General features: G+C 52.1%; 8 protein-coding genes across 8 annotated transcripts; 4 read left to right on the forward strand and 4 right to left on the reverse strand.

Moving 5' to 3' along the window:
* Positions 1-1,071: 1,071 nt before the first annotated feature.
* On the forward strand, positions 1,072-2,586 carry BGZ61DRAFT_469409 (nucleoside phosphorylase domain-containing protein). The gene is made up of 2 exons (XM_046247952.1): positions 1,072-1,922; positions 1,995-2,586. The coding sequence occupies exons 1-2, from the start codon at positions 1,550-1,552 to the stop codon at positions 2,420-2,422; spliced, it is 801 nt and encodes a 266-aa protein (XP_046093345.1). The 5' UTR covers positions 1,072-1,549; the 3' UTR covers positions 2,423-2,586.
* Positions 2,587-4,368: 1,782 nt separating this feature from the next.
* Positions 4,369-4,785, forward strand: BGZ61DRAFT_375861 (kinesin light chain; the record flags this gene model as incomplete). The annotated part of the gene is made up of 1 exon (XM_046242451.1): positions 4,369-4,785. A coding segment is annotated over one exon (417 nt), but the record flags the coding sequence as incomplete, so codon positions are not given.
* Positions 4,786-5,008: 223 nt separating this feature from the next.
* BGZ61DRAFT_545848 (uncharacterized protein) lies at positions 5,009-5,726 on the reverse strand (the record flags this gene model as incomplete). Its single annotated transcript, XM_046255313.1, has 2 exons — positions 5,427-5,726; positions 5,009-5,349 (listed from the first exon to the last, which is right to left on the reverse strand). Exons 1-2 carry the CDS (start codon positions 5,560-5,562, stop codon positions 5,009-5,011), a joined length of 477 nt encoding a protein of 158 aa, XP_046093347.1. The 5' UTR covers positions 5,563-5,726.
* Positions 5,727-10,772: 5,046 nt separating this feature from the next.
* BGZ61DRAFT_524674 (uncharacterized protein) lies at positions 10,773-11,553 on the forward strand (the record flags this gene model as incomplete). The annotated part of the gene is made up of 2 exons (XM_046252664.1): positions 10,773-11,072; positions 11,150-11,553. The coding sequence occupies exons 1-2, from the start codon at positions 10,937-10,939 to the stop codon at positions 11,551-11,553; spliced, it is 540 nt and encodes a 179-aa protein (XP_046093348.1). The 5' UTR covers positions 10,773-10,936.
* Positions 11,554-11,712: 159 nt separating this feature from the next.
* On the reverse strand, positions 11,713-12,129 carry BGZ61DRAFT_375878 (kinesin light chain; the record flags this gene model as incomplete). The annotated part of the gene is made up of 1 exon (XM_046242453.1): positions 11,713-12,129. A coding segment is annotated over one exon (417 nt), but the record flags the coding sequence as incomplete, so codon positions are not given.
* A 285-nt stretch (positions 12,130-12,414) lies between these two features.
* Positions 12,415-13,332, reverse strand: BGZ61DRAFT_545856 (uncharacterized protein; the record flags this gene model as incomplete). The annotated part of the gene is made up of 2 exons (XM_046255314.1): positions 12,415-12,951; positions 13,072-13,332. The coding sequence occupies 2 exons, from the start codon at positions 13,330-13,332 to the stop codon at positions 12,454-12,456; spliced, it is 759 nt and encodes a 252-aa protein (XP_046093350.1). The 3' UTR covers positions 12,415-12,453.
* A 579-nt stretch (positions 13,333-13,911) lies between these two features.
* Positions 13,912-15,426, reverse strand: BGZ61DRAFT_469435 (nucleoside phosphorylase domain-containing protein). The gene is made up of 2 exons (XM_046247953.1): positions 14,576-15,426; positions 13,912-14,503 (listed from the first exon to the last, which is right to left on the reverse strand). Exons 1-2 carry the CDS (start codon positions 14,946-14,948, stop codon positions 14,076-14,078), a joined length of 801 nt encoding a protein of 266 aa, XP_046093351.1. The 5' UTR covers positions 14,949-15,426; the 3' UTR covers positions 13,912-14,075.
* Positions 15,427-17,364: 1,938 nt separating this feature from the next.
* Positions 17,365-18,225, forward strand: BGZ61DRAFT_436210 (nucleoside phosphorylase domain-containing protein; the record flags this gene model as incomplete). The annotated part of the gene is made up of 1 exon (XM_046244016.1): positions 17,365-18,225. The coding sequence occupies one exon, from the start codon at positions 17,365-17,367 to the stop codon at positions 18,223-18,225; it is 861 nt and encodes a 286-aa protein (XP_046093352.1).
* Positions 18,226-18,239: the final 14 nt, after the last annotated feature.

An 18,239-nucleotide genomic window follows, 5' to 3' on the forward strand; every position in this document is an offset into this window, starting at 1 on the left:
CGATATTTCCAAGAGTCCAGCAATTCAGCCATTCAGCTGTTTGAGTGCAGGAAGCAGGTAGTGGGAAGTCCCTCGAGGGCTCTCCGCCTCATATACACAGGGCAGATCGAACGAGGCCTTTATGCCTTAGGCAGAAGTCCTGGTGCGTGCATTGACCGCCGCTGTGCATTACGTTCGCCCAACAGAGTGAGTCGAGCACGATACGAGCCCCACATTCCATTGGGGGATGATCCAATGCTAACTGGCTCGTGCAGAATACCGATGTAATTCCGATGCATGGAGTACCCTAAGTACCGATCGGGAAGGATCAAACTAGATCACCGCGGGACACCTATGATCCAGGACGATCCATCACGGGATCATCAGAGATCAATAAAGGGACATGAGCCACCATAATACCAGGAAAAGTGCACAATATAGACCCTACATATTCCCGTGGACTAGGCCATACGCTCCTCGGCTATCAATGTAACTATAGTAGGGCAATAAATACCCGCGAAGGATATATATCCGGTTGGGTTTGGAGGCGGCGAAGATCTTGGTGATGCCATGTCCGTGACATCACCGGCGATAGCGCCTAGTCTAAAAGGCATCGACACGCACGCCCACATTCTCTCCTTTCCTCCTTTCCCTTCAAACAGACACCTACAAGGACGCCCACAACTGCCTAAGGCATACCTACCCTCAAGGCGCCACCTACGTGGTCCAGAAACGCGCATGCTAGGCTTTACAAGACGGTGCTTGTCAGCCTCGTTCCTTCACAAGACAAGTGCTTGTGTCGGGCTCTTTCTTTGACAAGGCAAGTGCCTTGCGTTTCAGGCTCGTTCCGAAAGGCATTAGCGGACCCCGTAGGGGACCGGTCTCCTATCATGCCTGAGGAACGTAAGTGACGAAGGTTCTTCCTTCCGCGCCCTCCGTCCCACCCCTAACCGCACGGATCGCTTGACGATCTACCCTTCTAAGCCACATTTCATGTGCCACGAACTTTGGGCCACCTTGGGAAAACGAGCCACATCTTAGTGGCCACTCAGCCACATTCCTTGTCTCATCTCTTTTCTGACAACCTGGCAATTTTGATGCACGGCGCCGAATCGCCTTACCCGCGCCAGGCCGATCGGATATGGAGATGGCAAGACCGGAATTCAGATCGCGGAGTAGAGCCGCCGGTATAAGACCCCCGAAGTAGACTACTCCATCGCCGTCGATCCGGGAACATGGTAAAACCCGACCGTCTCCATCCATTGCTGGCTTGTTTTATTCGAGGTGGAGGGCATGGCGACGGGCACCTTCGCCAATCATTTACCACAGCGCTGTCAGCCTGCCGCAGCCCGCAGCCCGTCGCACGCAAGCGCCGAGGGCGTTATGGCCCCGAACATTCTGTAACCGGCCAGAGCCTGATCTCGTGCATAGAAGGCCCCGCTCCGAAACCTCAACTCTTGACCTTGCCATCATCGTCCGTCTAACCCGTTCCCGTCTGCTTCTCAAGCGGTCGCATGCCCCTCGACACTCTCATTTCCCTCCTCCCTCCTCCCGATACCGAACACCGACCATGCCAAACCCTCAGAGCTACACCATCGGCTGGATCTGCGCCATCACCACCGAGTCTGTCGCGGCCCGGGCCTTCCTCGACGAAGAACACGACGGGCCTAGCCACGTTGCCCAGCACGACAACAACAGCTATATCCTCGGCAACATCGGCAGTCACAACGTCGTCATTGCTGTTCTACCCGATGGAGAGTACGGCACAACCTCGGCGGCGGCGGTAGCCCGGGATATACTTCACAGCTTCCCAAACGTGCGCATTGGGCTGATAGTCGGCATCGGGGGCGGCGCGCCCGGCTCGAAGCACGATATCCGGCTCGGCGATGTAGTTATCAGCAGCCGCGACGGCGGGAAGGGCGGCGTATTCCAATACGACTTTGGCAAGACCATTCAGAACCACGTCTTTCAAGAGACAAGCTTTTTAGACTAACCACCAACGGTACTACGAACAGCTGTCAGTGCCCTGAGGGGTACATACAAGATAAGGGGCCACCAGCTTGCAGACGAGGTGGAAAGGGCCTTAAAAGGCATCAAGAAGCGGAAGAAGTACACGCGGCCTCCTCCAACAAGCGACAGACTCTACAAGCCCAATGCTGTGTATCCGGAAACCTCTGACGACTGCAACATGGTGTGCAATGCGGCATACCTTGTGGCTCGCGACGCACGAGATGAGGAAGATGACAATCCCGCCATCCACTATGGACTAATCGCCAGCAGAAACCAACTGATAAAGGATGCACACATCCGGGACAAGCTGGCAGCGGACAAGGGCGTCCTCTGCTTCGAGATGGAGGCAGCTGGGCTGATAAACTACTTTCCCTGTCTTGTAATCCGCGGCATATACGACTACTCCGATTCGCATAAGAACGAGGATTGGTAAGGCTTTGCGGCTATGATGGCGGCGGCATATGCGAAGGACCTTTTGCGGCAGATCCCGCCAAACAAGGTCGAGGCAGAAAGGCCGATTGCCGCGGCGCTCGATGCCAGTCAGTATCACAGATCCAGTTCACCAAACGCTAGCTAAATCTGAACAGTTCAAGAAGATTTGAAGCGTATCAATCAGACAATGACTGAAACGAGGGCTGCAGTAGAGACCATGCATTCCCACCAAACATACGTAGAAGTAGTCCATCTGCCTGTTAGTCCATAATCTGACGGCTCACACTAGGGTTCTTCTTTACGACCTTCAAGAAGGAGTAAAGGAACTGAAGATCCATACCAAGGAGGACCTATCAGTTGCCCGCCAACCCCATTTCGTTGTACCGTTTCCCTCTGACCCAGACTTTGTGGAGCGAACGACGATCTGGATAAGAATCAAAGAGTAATATACTGGCCCTGCGAGGCGCATGGCTCTTGTAGGCATGGGCGGCTTTGGGTATATCGTGCTCGATCTGTTGAATTTTGCGCTGATAGTTGCGCAGCAAGTCCCAGCTAGCTATTTAATTCGCCCATCAAGTCCGGGCCGACTCTCCTGACACCAGCGTCTTCTGGGTCCACGGAGGCAGCAAAGCAACTTTTGAAGAGTCATATCACTCTATTGCAGACGTGCTTGCACTGCCCCGTCGCCATGAGCCCGGCATCAACGTCCTGGCGCTGGTCCGTGACTGGCTGCAGCGGGAGGACATGACTCCATGGTTCGTGATTCTCGACAACGCAGATGATGTAGAGATACTTTTCACTATGGAGGACGATACGAAGGTGCCGACAGCAGCCTATCTGCCCAAGACGGGCAATGGCAAGATCCTGGCCACTTCGTGCAGCTGGGACGCCGCGGAGAAGCTGACAGGCAGCGGCGAAGCGATCCTGAGGGTCCCGACAATGGAAGAGTCACAAGCGCTGCAGCTTTTCCAAAATAAGCTCGGTCACGATGCCGACGAAGCCGTGGTATTGGAGCTGATTCGCACCCTTGACTACATCCCGCTGGCCGTGAACTAAGCAGCGGCGTACATCTGCAAACGACGCGACCGGGTAACCATCCAGTCGTATTTGGACGAATTCCGGAAGAGCGAAAAACGGAAGGGCACTCTGCTTCGCAGCGACAGAGGCGATCTTCGGCGCTACGAAGGCGTGTCGAACTCTGTGGTGGTGACGTGGCAGGTGACTTTCGAGCAGATCCGGCGAGAGCAGCCACGCGCGGCCAACCTTCTCTCGCTGATGAGCTGCTTCCACGCGCAGAACATTCCCGAGTATATGTTGCACGACTACAATAGCGACCCTCTAAACTCTGAAATAACTGATAACGACGATGACGACGATAACGACGATGACGACGATGACGACGATGACGACGATGACGACGATGACGACGATGACGACGATGACGACGATGACGACGATGACGAAGAGGACGATGACGAAGAGGACGATGAAGATTTCGAGGACGACATGGATGTGCTCCTAGGCTACTCACTTGTTACTCCTACCATTATGCCTAGATTCTGTGAGATGCACTCCCTGGTGCAATTTTGCACGCGGGTTTGGATATCGGAGTTTGGGGATTGAAGACGATGGAAGAAGCTCTTCATTCAATCAGCGTCGCAGCATTTCCCGTCAGGGGCCTTTGAAACGTAGGGGGCCTGTCAGACGCTGCTGCCGCATATCCAACCGTGGTTAGATAAAGAGCCGTCAGAAGAGAGCAATCGGTTTGCATAGAGTGAGTTGCTGACGAACATATGCTGGTACCTGCTTATAGTAGGGGAATATGCCAGGGCGGAGGAGCTTGCACAAGATGCTGTAAGGGTTCGACTGGAACTTCTTGGCAGAGATAACCCCTCAACGCTGAGCAGCATAGCCAACCTGGCGTCGACGTACAGGAACCAGGGCCGGTGGGAGGAGGCCGAGAAGCTATTTGTAGAGGTAATAGAAACGAGCAAGATAAAGCTCGGGGCCGACCATCCCTCAACGCTGATCAGCATAGCCAACCTGGCGTCGATATACAGGAACCAGGGCCGGTGGGAGGAGGCCGAGAAGCTGTTTGTAGAGGTGATAGAAACAAGCAAGACGAAGCTCGGGGCCGACCATCCCTCGACGCTGACCAGCATGAGCAACCTGGCTTTCACACGGTATGGCCTGGGCAAACCCGATGAGGCCTGTGCCTTGATGCAAAGCTGTGTTCTCTTGCGTCAGCAACGGCTAGGCGATGACCACCCAGATACCATCTCATCTAGGGAAGCCCTTGAATATTGGCAAGCTGAGCATCAGGAGGATAGTTCAGGCTGGGAAACGGAGACGTCAACCGTTTAGCACCTCATAATACTACTATTTTTACGGTGATATATAATCTCCTACCTCTGTCAAGTGTTAGATCAACATGCCGCTTCCTCTAGTCTCGACTTGAAAAGGTCAGTCAACGAAGATCACCTAGCTATGAAGCCCCTGCAACGTCCGTGCGCTGCATCCCAGCTACGCTCGAGCTACTATAAGAGCTGTGCGTTCCGTCGCAGCATCAGCCACGATGCCCATCTGCCTAGACCCCTGACGAGAGATCGTAGAACTTGGTCCATCGCGCGATCAGAAAGCCTCGTTCCGAAGGTCTGATGGCGGGCCCGGCCTGGTTGCCTGGGTCACCCAAAACGGAAATAGTGGGGCGGGTGAAGGGTAAGCTCATGCCGGTGAAGTTCACCCAGCTCGTTCTGTGGCGTCCTTCTGTGGCTGCTTTTCGTGGCTGCCATGAACCGTAATGCCACCTGAGTGTTTGGAGGCAGACCTGCTTGGGACGTTGCCGTCGTGAACGGAAATTGGCAGATGCAGCCCGACGGCTGGGCATCGCAAGGGCGGGTGTCCTCTTTGGGACCTCGCTGACGGCCTCTGTAAGCTACTCAGTACCTGTTTAAAGTGAGGCGTCGCGGGTCAACCTCGGTACTTCGGCTACATGGCGGCCTCACCTGTGGAGGAAATCCACCATTCACCAGGTCGACAACCGCAAAGCCCAGCGTGCACTGCCTTCCATACGTCTGCCTGAGCGATCGACGGAATGGAGCCTCCGCCTCCTACGCCTGGACGCGCAATCCGAACACTCATCCTTCTTATCGTCAAAATAAGACATCACAAGTTCTCACGATGGTTCTGGAGAAAGCAGTCCGGCCTTTTCCACATCTTCAATATCTGCATCAAGACCAAGCCAGACGAGAACCTGGCTGAAGCCTACGCAATGCGATTTGTTGCCAGTCAGACGTCCATTCCCGTGCCGAAGGTGTATTACGCGTTCACTTATAAAGGTTCCTCATATGCCTTTCGGAACGAAAGGTTCTTTCTTCCGTGCCCTCTTCCGCGCCCACCTTTCTAAGCTCGGGCCACTTAGTGGTCCGTGCGAGCCGCCTGCACCACAACCTCTTCACCAGGATCCCCGCGCCACTTTCCCCCCCCCCGGCGCCACTATTTTTGAGCCACAGCGCGCACGGCAATCTGCAGCCCACCAACATGCCCAGCTACCTGCAAGTTGGTCAATTGAGCGTTAAGTGCCTATACGTTCAATTCATAGAAATAAATTCTGCTATTCTAGGGATGATCTCCGGTAAAATAAAATCTATGTATCCATCTATACTGGCCGATATCGAGGCATCAAAAGGAGCAAAAGGAGCAAAACGTGGCCTGTTAGAGAGGAATTCTAGGTGTAGAAGCGGTCATAAATACAAGAAACCTGCGCTAGTCCACGTTAGGAGCACCGCCGTCGTGCCGTTTCAGCCCTATTCCATCACATACTGTCATCTCTCCCTAGTCTTCATCGTTTCCTTGAAAAAATTGCCCAATTACATTGATAACCCGTTCTCGTTTCGCATTGTCGACTCTCCCCCTTTTAAGTGTCCAACAAGTCCATCGCTTGGTCTATGGTTATGGACATGTTGACTTGCGTTTTCCTTGTATCTTATTTCCCATCGGTCGGTGCCTATCTTAATCTCCACGACACAGGAGACCAGTCCCTGCGGGCCCGCCAATGCCTTTCGGAACGAGCCTTTCGGATCCTCTGATTTCCCTGTGGCTCTTCGGTCATGGCTCGGTATATGGACGCAGCCACGGTGAGAGGGGTATGCGGCTAGAGTTCATGCAGTATGATGCTGGGGTGAACTCACAAAGCATCGGTCAGTTGCTGCGGCCAGGAAGAGGAAACTTGTTACGAGAGAACTGAGAATACGAATGTACAGCTGCGAGCTGAGCAAGGTTACCCCTACTTATTTGTTTTAGGAATTGCAGGCGTAGCGGCGCAGTGTCTGTTTCGTTCTGTTAGATTGGACCATGCACCTGGCATCAGACCGGGTGGGTCATGTGATCAGTTGCCTAGTATTTTGCCACAAGGCTTAGGAATCAGCTTCTAGCTGATTCTACACAGCACAGAACGAGGTATATAAAGCTTGCTCTGATACCTCAGAACAAGAAGAGAAAGATAGACATATATATATTGTCAGATGCGAAATTGGCTTCCTCTTCATGGTAACTCTTCTCAGAAGTGAGCACGGACCATGTCTGATGTATACCTGGAGCTACATCATAGTACATGCTTACGGCCAGAATTGGCCATAAATCTCATACCTTTTGGGCTTACCCAATGTAGCTTTAAGTAAATCAATGTATATAGGGAATCCAGAAATTCACGTGACTGGCCTCACAGTGTGACTCTGACACAGGTACAAATTCTTCCTTCTCCCAGGCCCCAAAGGGAAATCTTGGTCCCCCGTTCGTCAGCCGTCATCACATCCATTCACTGGCTGTGTTACAGTAGGGTTCAGGTTCACCGTCAGTGCAGTGTCAGAAACTTTACCAAATGTGGACCAAACGTGGCTGACACACAGTGTGTGGCTGGTGCCAATAAGTCCATGTGGGCTGTGAGTCATAAACAGTACGTTAGATGCCTCAGGCATCTAGCGCTAACATTGTCGTCCTTTGGAAGGGAGTACGTCCAGAAAGCGTCTCAAGTGTGATCCGGCAACTCGATGATTGGCGGCGAGACAGGAGGGCGGCATGGCTGGACTCAACATCGCGTAAGCTCATCTATCAGATGCGGATCTTTGCATGAAGTACGGCTGTGGAAGCAGGAGGGCACTGTGAGGCTGAGATGCAATTAGCGTTGCGTCATGCCGCGTCCTCGCCCATTTAAGGCGTCCAGGGCGCAGCGATCTCGAGATAACATACTCGTCAACGAAGTTCCCACGCTCTTTCCAAGAAGTCTACATTTCCTCCCCGGTAGGGGCCTCTGCGCCTACACAATGGCATCTCTTGTCTCTCTTGACAGTCAGGTCTTCTGGCATCCTCCAGTTACAGCGCGCACGGAGAATGCTGCCTCACAAAACTTTGGCATCCACCACCACAGCAGAGCTGCATCAACCTCCTACAGCCCCGTCCGCATCACAAACTTCTATAGCAGCACAAACAGGACAAAGCCGTTCCTTAGTTAATAGGCTGTGGACTTTAAATAATGTAATATCAATCTCCTCTAACGACGAATCTAACGTAGACGACGGCGACGAAGGTAATGCTAATGACTGTTTATATGAGCTGGAGGTGGGTGAGTTGCATCTAGATGACTTACTCCCTTTAATCTCGGTAATTATATTATTAATTGCTACTATATAATAAAATTATATAGAGGATATAGATAAGTAGTAATAAGGTTATATAATTAGGTAAAGTATTAATAAATCTATTAAAAAAATCTAACTAAGATAATAAATAATATTAAGATTGCTAGTAATATTAATAGCTTAATTTCTTTAATTAAAGAAATTAAGCTATTAATATTACTAGCAATCTTAATATTATTTATTATCTTAGTTAGATTTTTTTAATAGATTTATTAATACTTTACCTAATTATATAACCTTATTACTACTTATCTATATCCTCTATATAATTTTATTATATAGTAGCAATTAATAATATAATTACCGAGATTAAAGGGAGTAAGTCATCTAGATGCAACTCACCCACCTCCAGCTCATATAAACAGTCATTAGCATTACCTTCGTCGCCGTCGTCTACGTTAGATTCGTCGTTAGAGGAGATTGATATTACATTATTTAAAGTCCACAGCCTATTAACTAAGGAACGGCTTTGTCCTGTTTGTGCTGCTATAGAAGTTTGTGATGCGGACGGGGCTGTAGGAGGTTGATGCAGCTCTGCTGTGGTGGTGGATGCCAAAGTTTTGTGAGGCAGCATTCTCCGTGCGCGCTGTAACTGGAGGATGCCAGAAGACCTGACTGTCAAGAGAGACAAGAGATGCCATTGTGTAGGCGCAGAGGCCCCTACCGGGGAGGAAATGTAGACTTCTTGGAAAGAGCGTGGGAACTTCGTTGACGAGTATGTTATCTCGAGATCGCTGCGCCCTGGACGCCTTAAATGGGCGAGGACGCGGCATGACGCAACGCTAATTGCATCTCAGCCTCACAGTGCCCTCCTGCTTCCACAGCCGTACTTCATGCAAAGATCCGCATCTGATAGATGAGCTTACGCGATGTTGAGTCCAGCCATGCCGCCCTCCTGTCTCGCCGCCAATCATCGAGTTGCCGGATCACACTTGAGACGCTTTCTGGACGTACTCCCTTCCAAAGGACGACAATGTTAGCGCTAGATGCCTGAGGCATCTAACGTACTGTTATGACTCACAGCCCACATGGACTTATTGGCACCAGCCACACACTGTGTGTCAGCCACGTTTGGTCCACATTTGGTAAAGTTTCTGACACTGCACTGACGGTGAACCTGAACCCTACTGTAACACAGCCAGTGAATGGATGTGATGACGGCTGACGAACGGGGGACCAAGATTTCCCTTTGGGGCCTGGGAGAAGGAAGAATTTGTACCTGTGTCAGAGTCACACTGTGAGGCCAGTCACGTGAATTTCTGGATTCCCTATATACATTGATTTACTTAAAGCTACATTGGGTAAGCCCAAAAGGTATGAGATTTATGGCCAATTCTGGCCGTAAGCATGTACTATGATGTAGCTCCAGGTATACATCAGACATGGTCCGTGCTCACTTCTGAGAAGAGTTACCATGAAGAGGAAGCCAATTTCGCATCTGACAATATATATATGTCTATCTTTCTCTTCTTGTTCTGAGGTATCAGAGCAAGCTTTATATACCTCGTTCTGTGCTGTGTAGAATCAGCTAGAAGCTGATTCCTAAGCCTTGTGGCAAAATACTAGGCAACTGATCACATGACCCACCCGGTCTGATGCCAGGTGCATGGTCCAATCTAACAGAACGAAACAGACACTGCGCCGCTACGCCTGCAATTCCTAAAACAAATAAGTAGGGGTAACCTTGCTCAGCTCGCAGCTGTACATTCGTATTCTCAGTTCTCTCGTAACAAGTTTCCTCTTCCTGGCCGCAGGCAACTGACCGATGCTTTGTGAGTTCACCCCAGCATCATACTGCATGAACTCTAGCCGCATACCCTCTCACCGTGGCTGCGTCCATATACCGAGCCATGACCGAAGAGCCACAGGGAAATCAGAGGATCCGAAAGGCTCGTTCCGAAAGGCATTGGCGGGCCCGCAGGGACTGGTCTCCTGTGTCGTGGAGATTAAGATAGGCACCGACCGATGGGAAATAAGATACAAGGAAAACGCAAGTCAACATGTCCATAACCATAGACCAAGCGATGGACTTGTTGGACACTTAAAAGGGGGAGAGTCGACAATGCGAAACGAGAACGGGTTATCAATGTAATTGGGCAATTTTTTCAAGGAAACGATGAAGACTAGGGAGAGATGACAGTATGTGATGGAATAGGGCTGAAACGGCACGACGGCGGTGCTCCTAACGTGGACTAGCGCAGGTTTCTTGTATTTATGACCGCTTCTACACCTAGAATTCCTCTCTAACAGGCCACGTTTTGCTCCTTTTGCTCCTTTTGATGCCTCGATATCGGCCAGTATAGATGGATACATAGATTTTATTTTACCGGAGATCATCCCTAGAATAGCAGAATTTATTTCTATGAATTGAACGTATAGGCACTTAACGCTCAATTGACCAACTTGCAGGTAGCTGGGCATGTTGGTGGGCTGCAGATTGCCGTGCGCGCTGTGGCTCAAAAATAGTGGCGCCGGGGGGGGGAAAGTGGCGCGGGGATCCTGGTGAAGAGGTTGTGGTGCAGGCGGCTCGCACGGACCACTAAGTGGCCCGAGCTTAGAAAGGTGGGCGCGGAAGAGGGCACGGAAGAAAGAACCTTTCGTTCCGAAAGGCATATGAGGAACCTTTATAAGTGAACGCGTAATACACCTTCGGCACGGGAATGGACGTCTGACTGGCAACAAATCGCATTGCGTAGGCTTCAGCCAGGTTCTCGTCTGGCTTGGTCTTGATGCAGATATTGAAGATGTGGAAAAGGCCGGACTGCTTTCTCCAGAACCATCGTGAGAACTTGTGATGTCTTATTTTGACGATAAGAAGGATGAGTGTTCGGATTGCGCGTCCAGGCGTAGGAGGCGGAGGCTCCATTCCGTCGATCGCTCAGGCAGACGTATGGAAGGCAGTGCACGCTGGGCTTTGCGGTTGTCGACCTGGTGAATGGTGGATTTCCTCCACAGGTGAGGCCGCCATGTAGCCGAAGTACCGAGGTTGACCCGCGACGCCTCACTTTAAACAGGTACTGAGTAGCTTACAGAGGCCGTCAGCGAGGTCCCAAAGAGGACACCCGCCCTTGCGATGCCCAGCCGTCGGGCTGCATCTGCCAATTTCCGTTCACGACGGCAACGTCCCAAGCAGGTCTGCCTCCAAACACTCAGGTGGCATTACGGTTCATGGCAGCCACGAAAAGCAGCCACAGAAGGACGCCACAGAACGAGCTGGGTGAACTTCACCGGCATGAGCTTACCCTTCACCCGCCCCACTATTTCCGTTTTGGGTGACCCAGGCAACCAGGCCGGGCCCGCCATCAGACCTTCGGAACGAGGCTTTCTGATCGCGCGATGGACCAAGTTCTACGATCTCTCGTCAGGGTCTAGGCAGATGGGCATCGTGGCTGATGCTGCGACGGAACGCACAGCTCTTATAGTAGCTCGAGCGTAGCTGGGATGCAGCGCACGGACGTTGCAGGGGCTTCATAGCTAGGTGATCTTCGTTGACTGACCTTTTCAAGTCGAGACTAGAGGAAGCGGCATGTTGATCTAACACTTGACAGAGGTAGGAGATTATATATCACCGTAAAAATAGTAGTATTATGAGGTGCTAAACGGTTGACGTCTCCGTTTCCCAGCCTGAACTATCCTCCTGATGCTCAGCTTGCCAATATTCAAGGGCTTCCCTAGATGAGATGGTATCTGGGTGGTCATCGCCTAGCCGTTGCTGACGCAAGAGAACACAGCTTTGCATCAAGGCACAGGCCTCATCGGGTTTGCCCAGGCCATACCGTGTGAAAGCCAGGTTGCTCATGCTGGTCAGCGTCGAGGGATGGTCGGCCCCGAGCTTCGTCTTGCTTGTTTCTATCACCTCTACAAACAGCTTCTCGGCCTCCTCCCACCGGCCCTGGTTCCTGTATATCGACGCCAGGTTGGCTATGCTGATCAGCGTTGAGGGATGGTCGGCCCCGAGCTTTATCTTGCTCGTTTCTATTACCTCTACAAATAGCTTCTCGGCCTCCTCCCACCGGCCCTGGTTCCTGTACGTCGACGCCAGGTTGGCTATGCTGCTCAGCGTTGAGGGGTTATCTCTGCCAAGAAGTTCCAGTCGAACCCTTACAGCATCTTGTGCAAGCTCCTCCGCCCTGGCATATTCCCCTACTATAAGCAGGTACCAGCATATGTTCGTCAGCAACTCACTCTATGCAAACCGATTGCTCTCTTCTGACGGCTCTTTATCTAACCACGGTTGGATATGCGGCAGCAGCGTCTGACAGGCCCCCTACGTTTCAAAGGCCCCTGACGGGAAATGCTGCGACGCTGATTGAATGAAGAGCTTCTTCCATCGTCTTCAATCCCCAAACTCCGATATCCAAACCCGCGTGCAAAATTGCACCAGGGAGTGCATCTCACAGAATCTAGGCATAATGGTAGGAGTAACAAGTGAGTAGCCTAGGAGCACATCCATGTCGTCCTCGAAATCTTCATCGTCCTCTTCGTCATCGTCCTCTTCGTCATCGTCGTCATCGTCGTCATCGTCGTCATCGTCGTCATCGTCGTCATCGTCGTCATCGTCGTCATCGTCGTCATCGTCGTTATCGTCGTCATCGTCGTTATCAGTTATTTCAGAGTTTAGAGGGTCGCTATTGTAGTCGTGCAACATATACTCGGGAATGTTCTGCGCGTGGAAGCAGCTCATCAGCGAGAGAAGGTTGGCCGCGCGTGGCTGCTCTCGCCGGATCTGCTCGAAAGTCACCTGCCACGTCACCACCACAGAGTTCGACACGCCTTCGTAGCGCCGAAGATCGCCTCTGTCGCTGCGAAGCAGAGTGCCCTTCCGTTTTTCGCTCTTCCGGAATTCGTCCAAATACGACTGGATGGTTACCCGGTCGCGTCGTTTGCAGATGTACGCCGCTGCTTAGTTCACGGCCAGCGGGATGTAGTCAAGGGTGCGAATCAGCTCCAATACCACGGCTTCGTCGGCATCGTGACCGAGCTTATTTTGGAAAAGCTGCAGCGCTTGTGACTCTTCCATTGTCGGGACCCTCAGGATCGCTTCGCCGCTGCCTGTCAGCTTCTCCGCGGCGTCCCAGCTGCACGAAGTGGCCAGGATCTTGCCATTGCCCGTCTTGGGCAGATAGGCTGCTGTCGGCACCTTCGTATCGTCCTCCATAGTGAAAAGTATCTCTACATCATCTGCGTTGTCGAGAATCACGAACCATGGAGTCATGTCCTCCCGCTGCAGCCAGTCACGGACCAGCGCCAGGACGTTGATGCCGGGCTCATGGCGACGGGGCAGTGCAAGCACGTCTGCAATAGAGTGATATGACTCTTCAAAAGTTGCTTTGCTGCCTCCGTGGACCCAGAAGACGCTGGTGTCAGGAGAGTCGGCCCGGACTTGATGGGCGAATTAAATAGCTAGCTGGGACTTGCTGCGCAACTATCAGCGCAAAATTCAACAGATCGAGCACGATATACCCAAAGCCGCCCATGCCTACAAGAGCCATGCGCCTCGCAGGGCCAGTATATTACTCTTTGATTCTTATCCAGATCGTCGTTCGCTCCACAAAGTCTGGGTCAGAGGGAAACGGTACAACGAAATGGGGTTGGCGGGCAACTGATAGGTCCTCCTTGGTATGGATCTTCAGTTCCTTTACTCCTTCTTGAAGGTCGTAAAGAAGAACCCTAGTGTGAGCCGTCAGATTATGGACTAACAGGCAGATGGACTACTTCTACGTATGTTTGGTGGGAATGCATGGTCTCTACTGCAGCCCTCGTTTCAGTCATTGTCTGATTGATACGCTTCAAATCTTCTTGAACTGTTCAGATTTAGCTAGCGTTTGGTGAACTGGATCTGTGATACTGACTGGCATCGAGCGCCGCGGCAATCGGCCTTTCTGCCTCGACCTTGTTTGGCGGGATCTGCCGCAAAAGGTCCTTCGCATATGCCGCCGCCATCATAGCCGCAAAGCCTTACCAATCCTCGTTCTTATGCGAATCGGAGTAGTCGTATATGCCGCGGATTACAAGACAGGGAAAGTAGTTTATCAGCCCAGCTGCCTCCATCTCGAAGCAGAGGACGCCCTTGTCCGCTGCCAGCTTGTCCCGGATGTGTGCATCCTTTATCAGTTGGTTTCTGCTGGCGATTAGTCCATAGTGGATGGCGGGATTGTCATCTTCCTCATCTCGTGCGTCGCGAGCCACAAGGTATGCCGCATTGCACACCATGTTGCAGTCGTCAGAGGTTTCCGGATACACAGCATTGGGCTTGTAGAGTCTGTCGCTTGTTGGAGGAGGCCGCGTGTACTTCTTCCGCTTCTTGATGCCTTTTAAGGCCCTTTCCACCTCGTCTGCAAGCTGGTGGCCCCTTATCTTGTATGTACCCCTCAGGGCACTGACAGCTGTTCGTAGTACCGTTGGTGGTTAGTCTAAAAAGCTTGTCTCTTGAAAGACGTGGTTCTGAATGGTCTTGCCAAAGTCGTATTGGAATACGCCGCCCTTCCCGCCGTCGCGGCTGCTGATAACTACATCGCCGAGCCGGATATCGTGCTTCGAGCCGGGCGCGCCGCCCCCGATGCCGACTATCAGCCCAATGCGCACGTTTGGGAAGCTGTGAAGTATATCCCGGGCTACCGCCGCCGCCGAGGTTGTGCCGTACTCTCCATCGGGTAGAACAGCAATGACGACGTTGTGACTGCCGATGTTGCCGAGGATATAGCTGTTGTTGTCGTGCTGGGCAACGTGGCTAGGCCCGTCGTGTTCTTCGTCGAGGAAGGCCCGGGCCGCGACAGACTCGGTGGTGATGGCGCAGATCCAGCCGATGGTGTAGCTCTGAGGGTTTGGCATGGTCGGTGTTCGGTATCGGGAGGAGGGAGGAGGGAAATGAGAGTGTCGAGGGGCATGCGACCGCTTGAGAAGCAGACGGGAACGGGTTAGACGGACGATGATGGCAAGGTCAAGAGTTGAGGTTTCGGAGCGGGGCCTTCTATGCACGAGATCAGGCTCTGGCCGGTTACAGAATGTTCGGGGCCATAACGCCCTCGGCGCTTGCGTGCGACGGGCTGCGGGCTGCGGCAGGCTGACAGCGCTGTGGTAAATGATTGGCGAAGGTGCCCGTCGCCATGCCCTCCACCTCGAATAAAACAAGCCAGCAATGGATGGAGACGGTCGGGTTTTACCATGTTCCCGGATCGACGGCGATGGAGTAGTCTACTTCGGGGGTCTTATACCGGCGGCTCTACTCCGCGATCTGAATTCCGGTCTTGCCATCTCCATATCCGATCGGCCTGGCGCGGGTAAGGCGATTCGGCGCCGTGCATCAAAATTGCCAGGTTGTCAGAAAAGAGATGAGACAAGGAATGTGGCTGAGTGGCCACTAAGATGTGGCTCGTTTTCCCAAGGTGGCCCAAAGTTCGTGGCACATGAAATGTGGCTTAGAAGGGTAGATCGTCAAGCGATCCGTGCGGTTAGGGGTGGGACGGAGGGCGCGGAAGGAAGAACCTTCGTCACTTACGTTCCTCAGGCATGATAGGAGACCGGTCCCCTACGGGGTCCGCTAATGCCTTTCGGAACGAGCCTGAAACGCAAGGCACTTGCCTTGTCAAAGAAAGAGCCCGACACAAGCACTTGTCTTGTGAAGGAACGAGGCTGACAAGCACCGTCTTGTAAAGCCTAGCATGCGCGTTTCTGGACCACGTAGGTGGCGCCTTGAGGGTAGGTATGCCTTAGGCAGTTGTGGGCGTCCTTGTAGGTGTCTGTTTGAAGGGAAAGGAGGAAAGGAGAGAATGTGGGCGTGCGTGTCGATGCCTTTTAGACTAGGCGCTATCGCCGGTGATGTCACGGACATGGCATCACCAAGATCTTCGCCGCCTCCAAACCCAACCGGATATATATCCTTCGCGGGTATTTATTGCCCTACTATAGTTACATTGATAGCCGAGGAGCGTATGGCCTAGTCCACGGGAATATGTAGGGTCTATATTGTGCACTTTTCCTGGTATTATGGTGGCTCATGTCCCTTTATTGATCTCTGATGATCCCGTGATGGATCGTCCTGGATCATAGGTGTCCCGCGGTGATCTAGTTTGATCCTTCCCGATCGGTACTTAGGGTACTCCATGCATCGGAATTACATCGGTATTCTGCACGAGCCAGTTAGCATTGGATCATCCCCCAATGGAATGTGGGGCTCGTATCGTGCTCGACTCACTCTGTTGGGCGAACGTAATGCACAGCGGCGGTCAATGCACGCACCAGGACTTCTGCCTAAGGCATAAAGGCCTCGTTCGATCTGCCCTGTGTATATGAGGCGGAGAGCCCTCGAGGGACTTCCCACTACCTGCTTCCTGCACTCAAACAGCTGAATGGCTGAATTGCTGGACTCTTGGAAATATCGTGCGCTGTCCGGTCACCAGAAAATATTTTTATCGTTCTTGATTCCACCTGATGGATTGATATTTTCCACCCCGTAGACTTCAAGAGTCATGTGGCTAGTTTGATTCCGCCGAATCACCCTGCTGTGGCTAACAAATGCCTTGAGGAACGAAAGGTCTTATGCCGTTGCCCCGAACTTAAGAGCTTCGCTCTGATTGGTGCAGCCGTTCGCGCCTTCTAATTCGCCTAAAATCATCTTTGCCTTGAGGAACGAAGAGAGGAACGAACGAAGTGACGAAAGGTCTTATGCTGTTGCCCTTCAACTTAAGCGCTTTGCCTTGAGGAACGAAGAGAGGAACGAACGAAGAGACGAAAGGTCTATGCCGCGCCCTCAATTAAGACCTCCTCCTGATTGGTGCAGGCTTGTCCCTCCTTCTGATTGGCGCAAAGTTCCCTCTTCTTTTTCCCCTCCTTCAACTCAATTGGTTGCTTTAGCTCGCTTCGCTATTGGTCATCGTTTTATCTCTGACTGCCTTTCCTGCCCTCCGATTCAATGAACCTCGTCGCCGCCTCGGAAGCTAGGAGAATATCATCCATCGGCGGCCCAAATGGAGCATCATATCGACTGATCCGGAGCGCCTGGTGACGAACATCCCCGAAACTAAGTGAAAATGGCGACAGAATAAAATGTTGCCCCTCACTTCTCCAAACCCGACCGTTCGTGTGGGGCATTAATTCATTTCCGTCGGTACATTGCTGCCTAATAGGCGGGGTTATTGCCGGGCGCCTAATCGTAATGACTGAATCAGGCTGCGTTAAGGTTAAAGCTTAGGCTCAATCTTCACGACAACAACATAGCTCCTTCACGTCTCCGTTGCTCCTACAGACTATGTCCAATCCATATGACTATACAGTTGGCTGGATTTGCGCTATTGCAACTGAGTATGTTGCTGCGCAAGTCTTTCTCGATGAAGAACACAAAGGACCTGAAGCCGTGTCCACACACGACAACAACGACTACACTCTGGGCAAGATCGGGAAACACAATGTCGTCATTGCAGTTCTTCCGCATGGCGAATATGGGATATCATCCGCTGCTGGCGTCGTGAAAGATATGCTTCACAGCTTTCCCAACGTCAGAGTCGGCCTGATGGTCGGTATCGGCGGTGGTGCACCAAACTCCAAGCAAGACATCCGCCTTGGGGACGTCGTGGTGAGTGCTTCTAGCAATGGCAAGGGCGCGGTGTTCCAGTACGATTTTGGAAAGGCCGTGCAAGGCCAGGAATTTCAGGAGACGGGATTCTTGAATCAGCCACCCACGGTTTTGCGAACAGCGGTGAACGGACTTATGACGCAGTACAAGCGCAAAGGGCACCAGATTGATACATCTATCAACAACATTTTGACTAAGAACCCGAGACTCAAGAGAGAGTTTGGCCGGCCCGAGTCGAGCACCGATCGACTATATCAGCCTGGAGCAGTTCACCCGCCAGATGACCAGTCTAGCTGCGCGACAGCTTGTGGCGATGACCCATCGACCTTAATAGTACGACCCAATCGTACTGAATACAAAGACAATCCGTCGATTCACTATGGTCTGATCGCTTCGTCGAACAGACTAATGAAGGATGCTTTGACTCGGGATACACTTGCAGCAAAGAAGGGCGTTCTCTGTTTCGAAATGGAAGCGGCTGGTTTGATGAACCACTTTCCCTGTCTCGTTATCCGCGGCATCTGCGACTACTTCTGATTCGCACAAAAACA

The sequence above is a fragment of the Ilyonectria robusta genome (assembly GCF_021365365.1).
Source record: "Ilyonectria robusta strain PMI_751 chromosome Unknown BGZ61scaffold_102, whole genome shotgun sequence".
In the NCBI taxonomy this organism is placed as follows: Eukaryota; Fungi; Ascomycota; class Sordariomycetes; order Hypocreales; family Nectriaceae; genus Ilyonectria; species Ilyonectria robusta.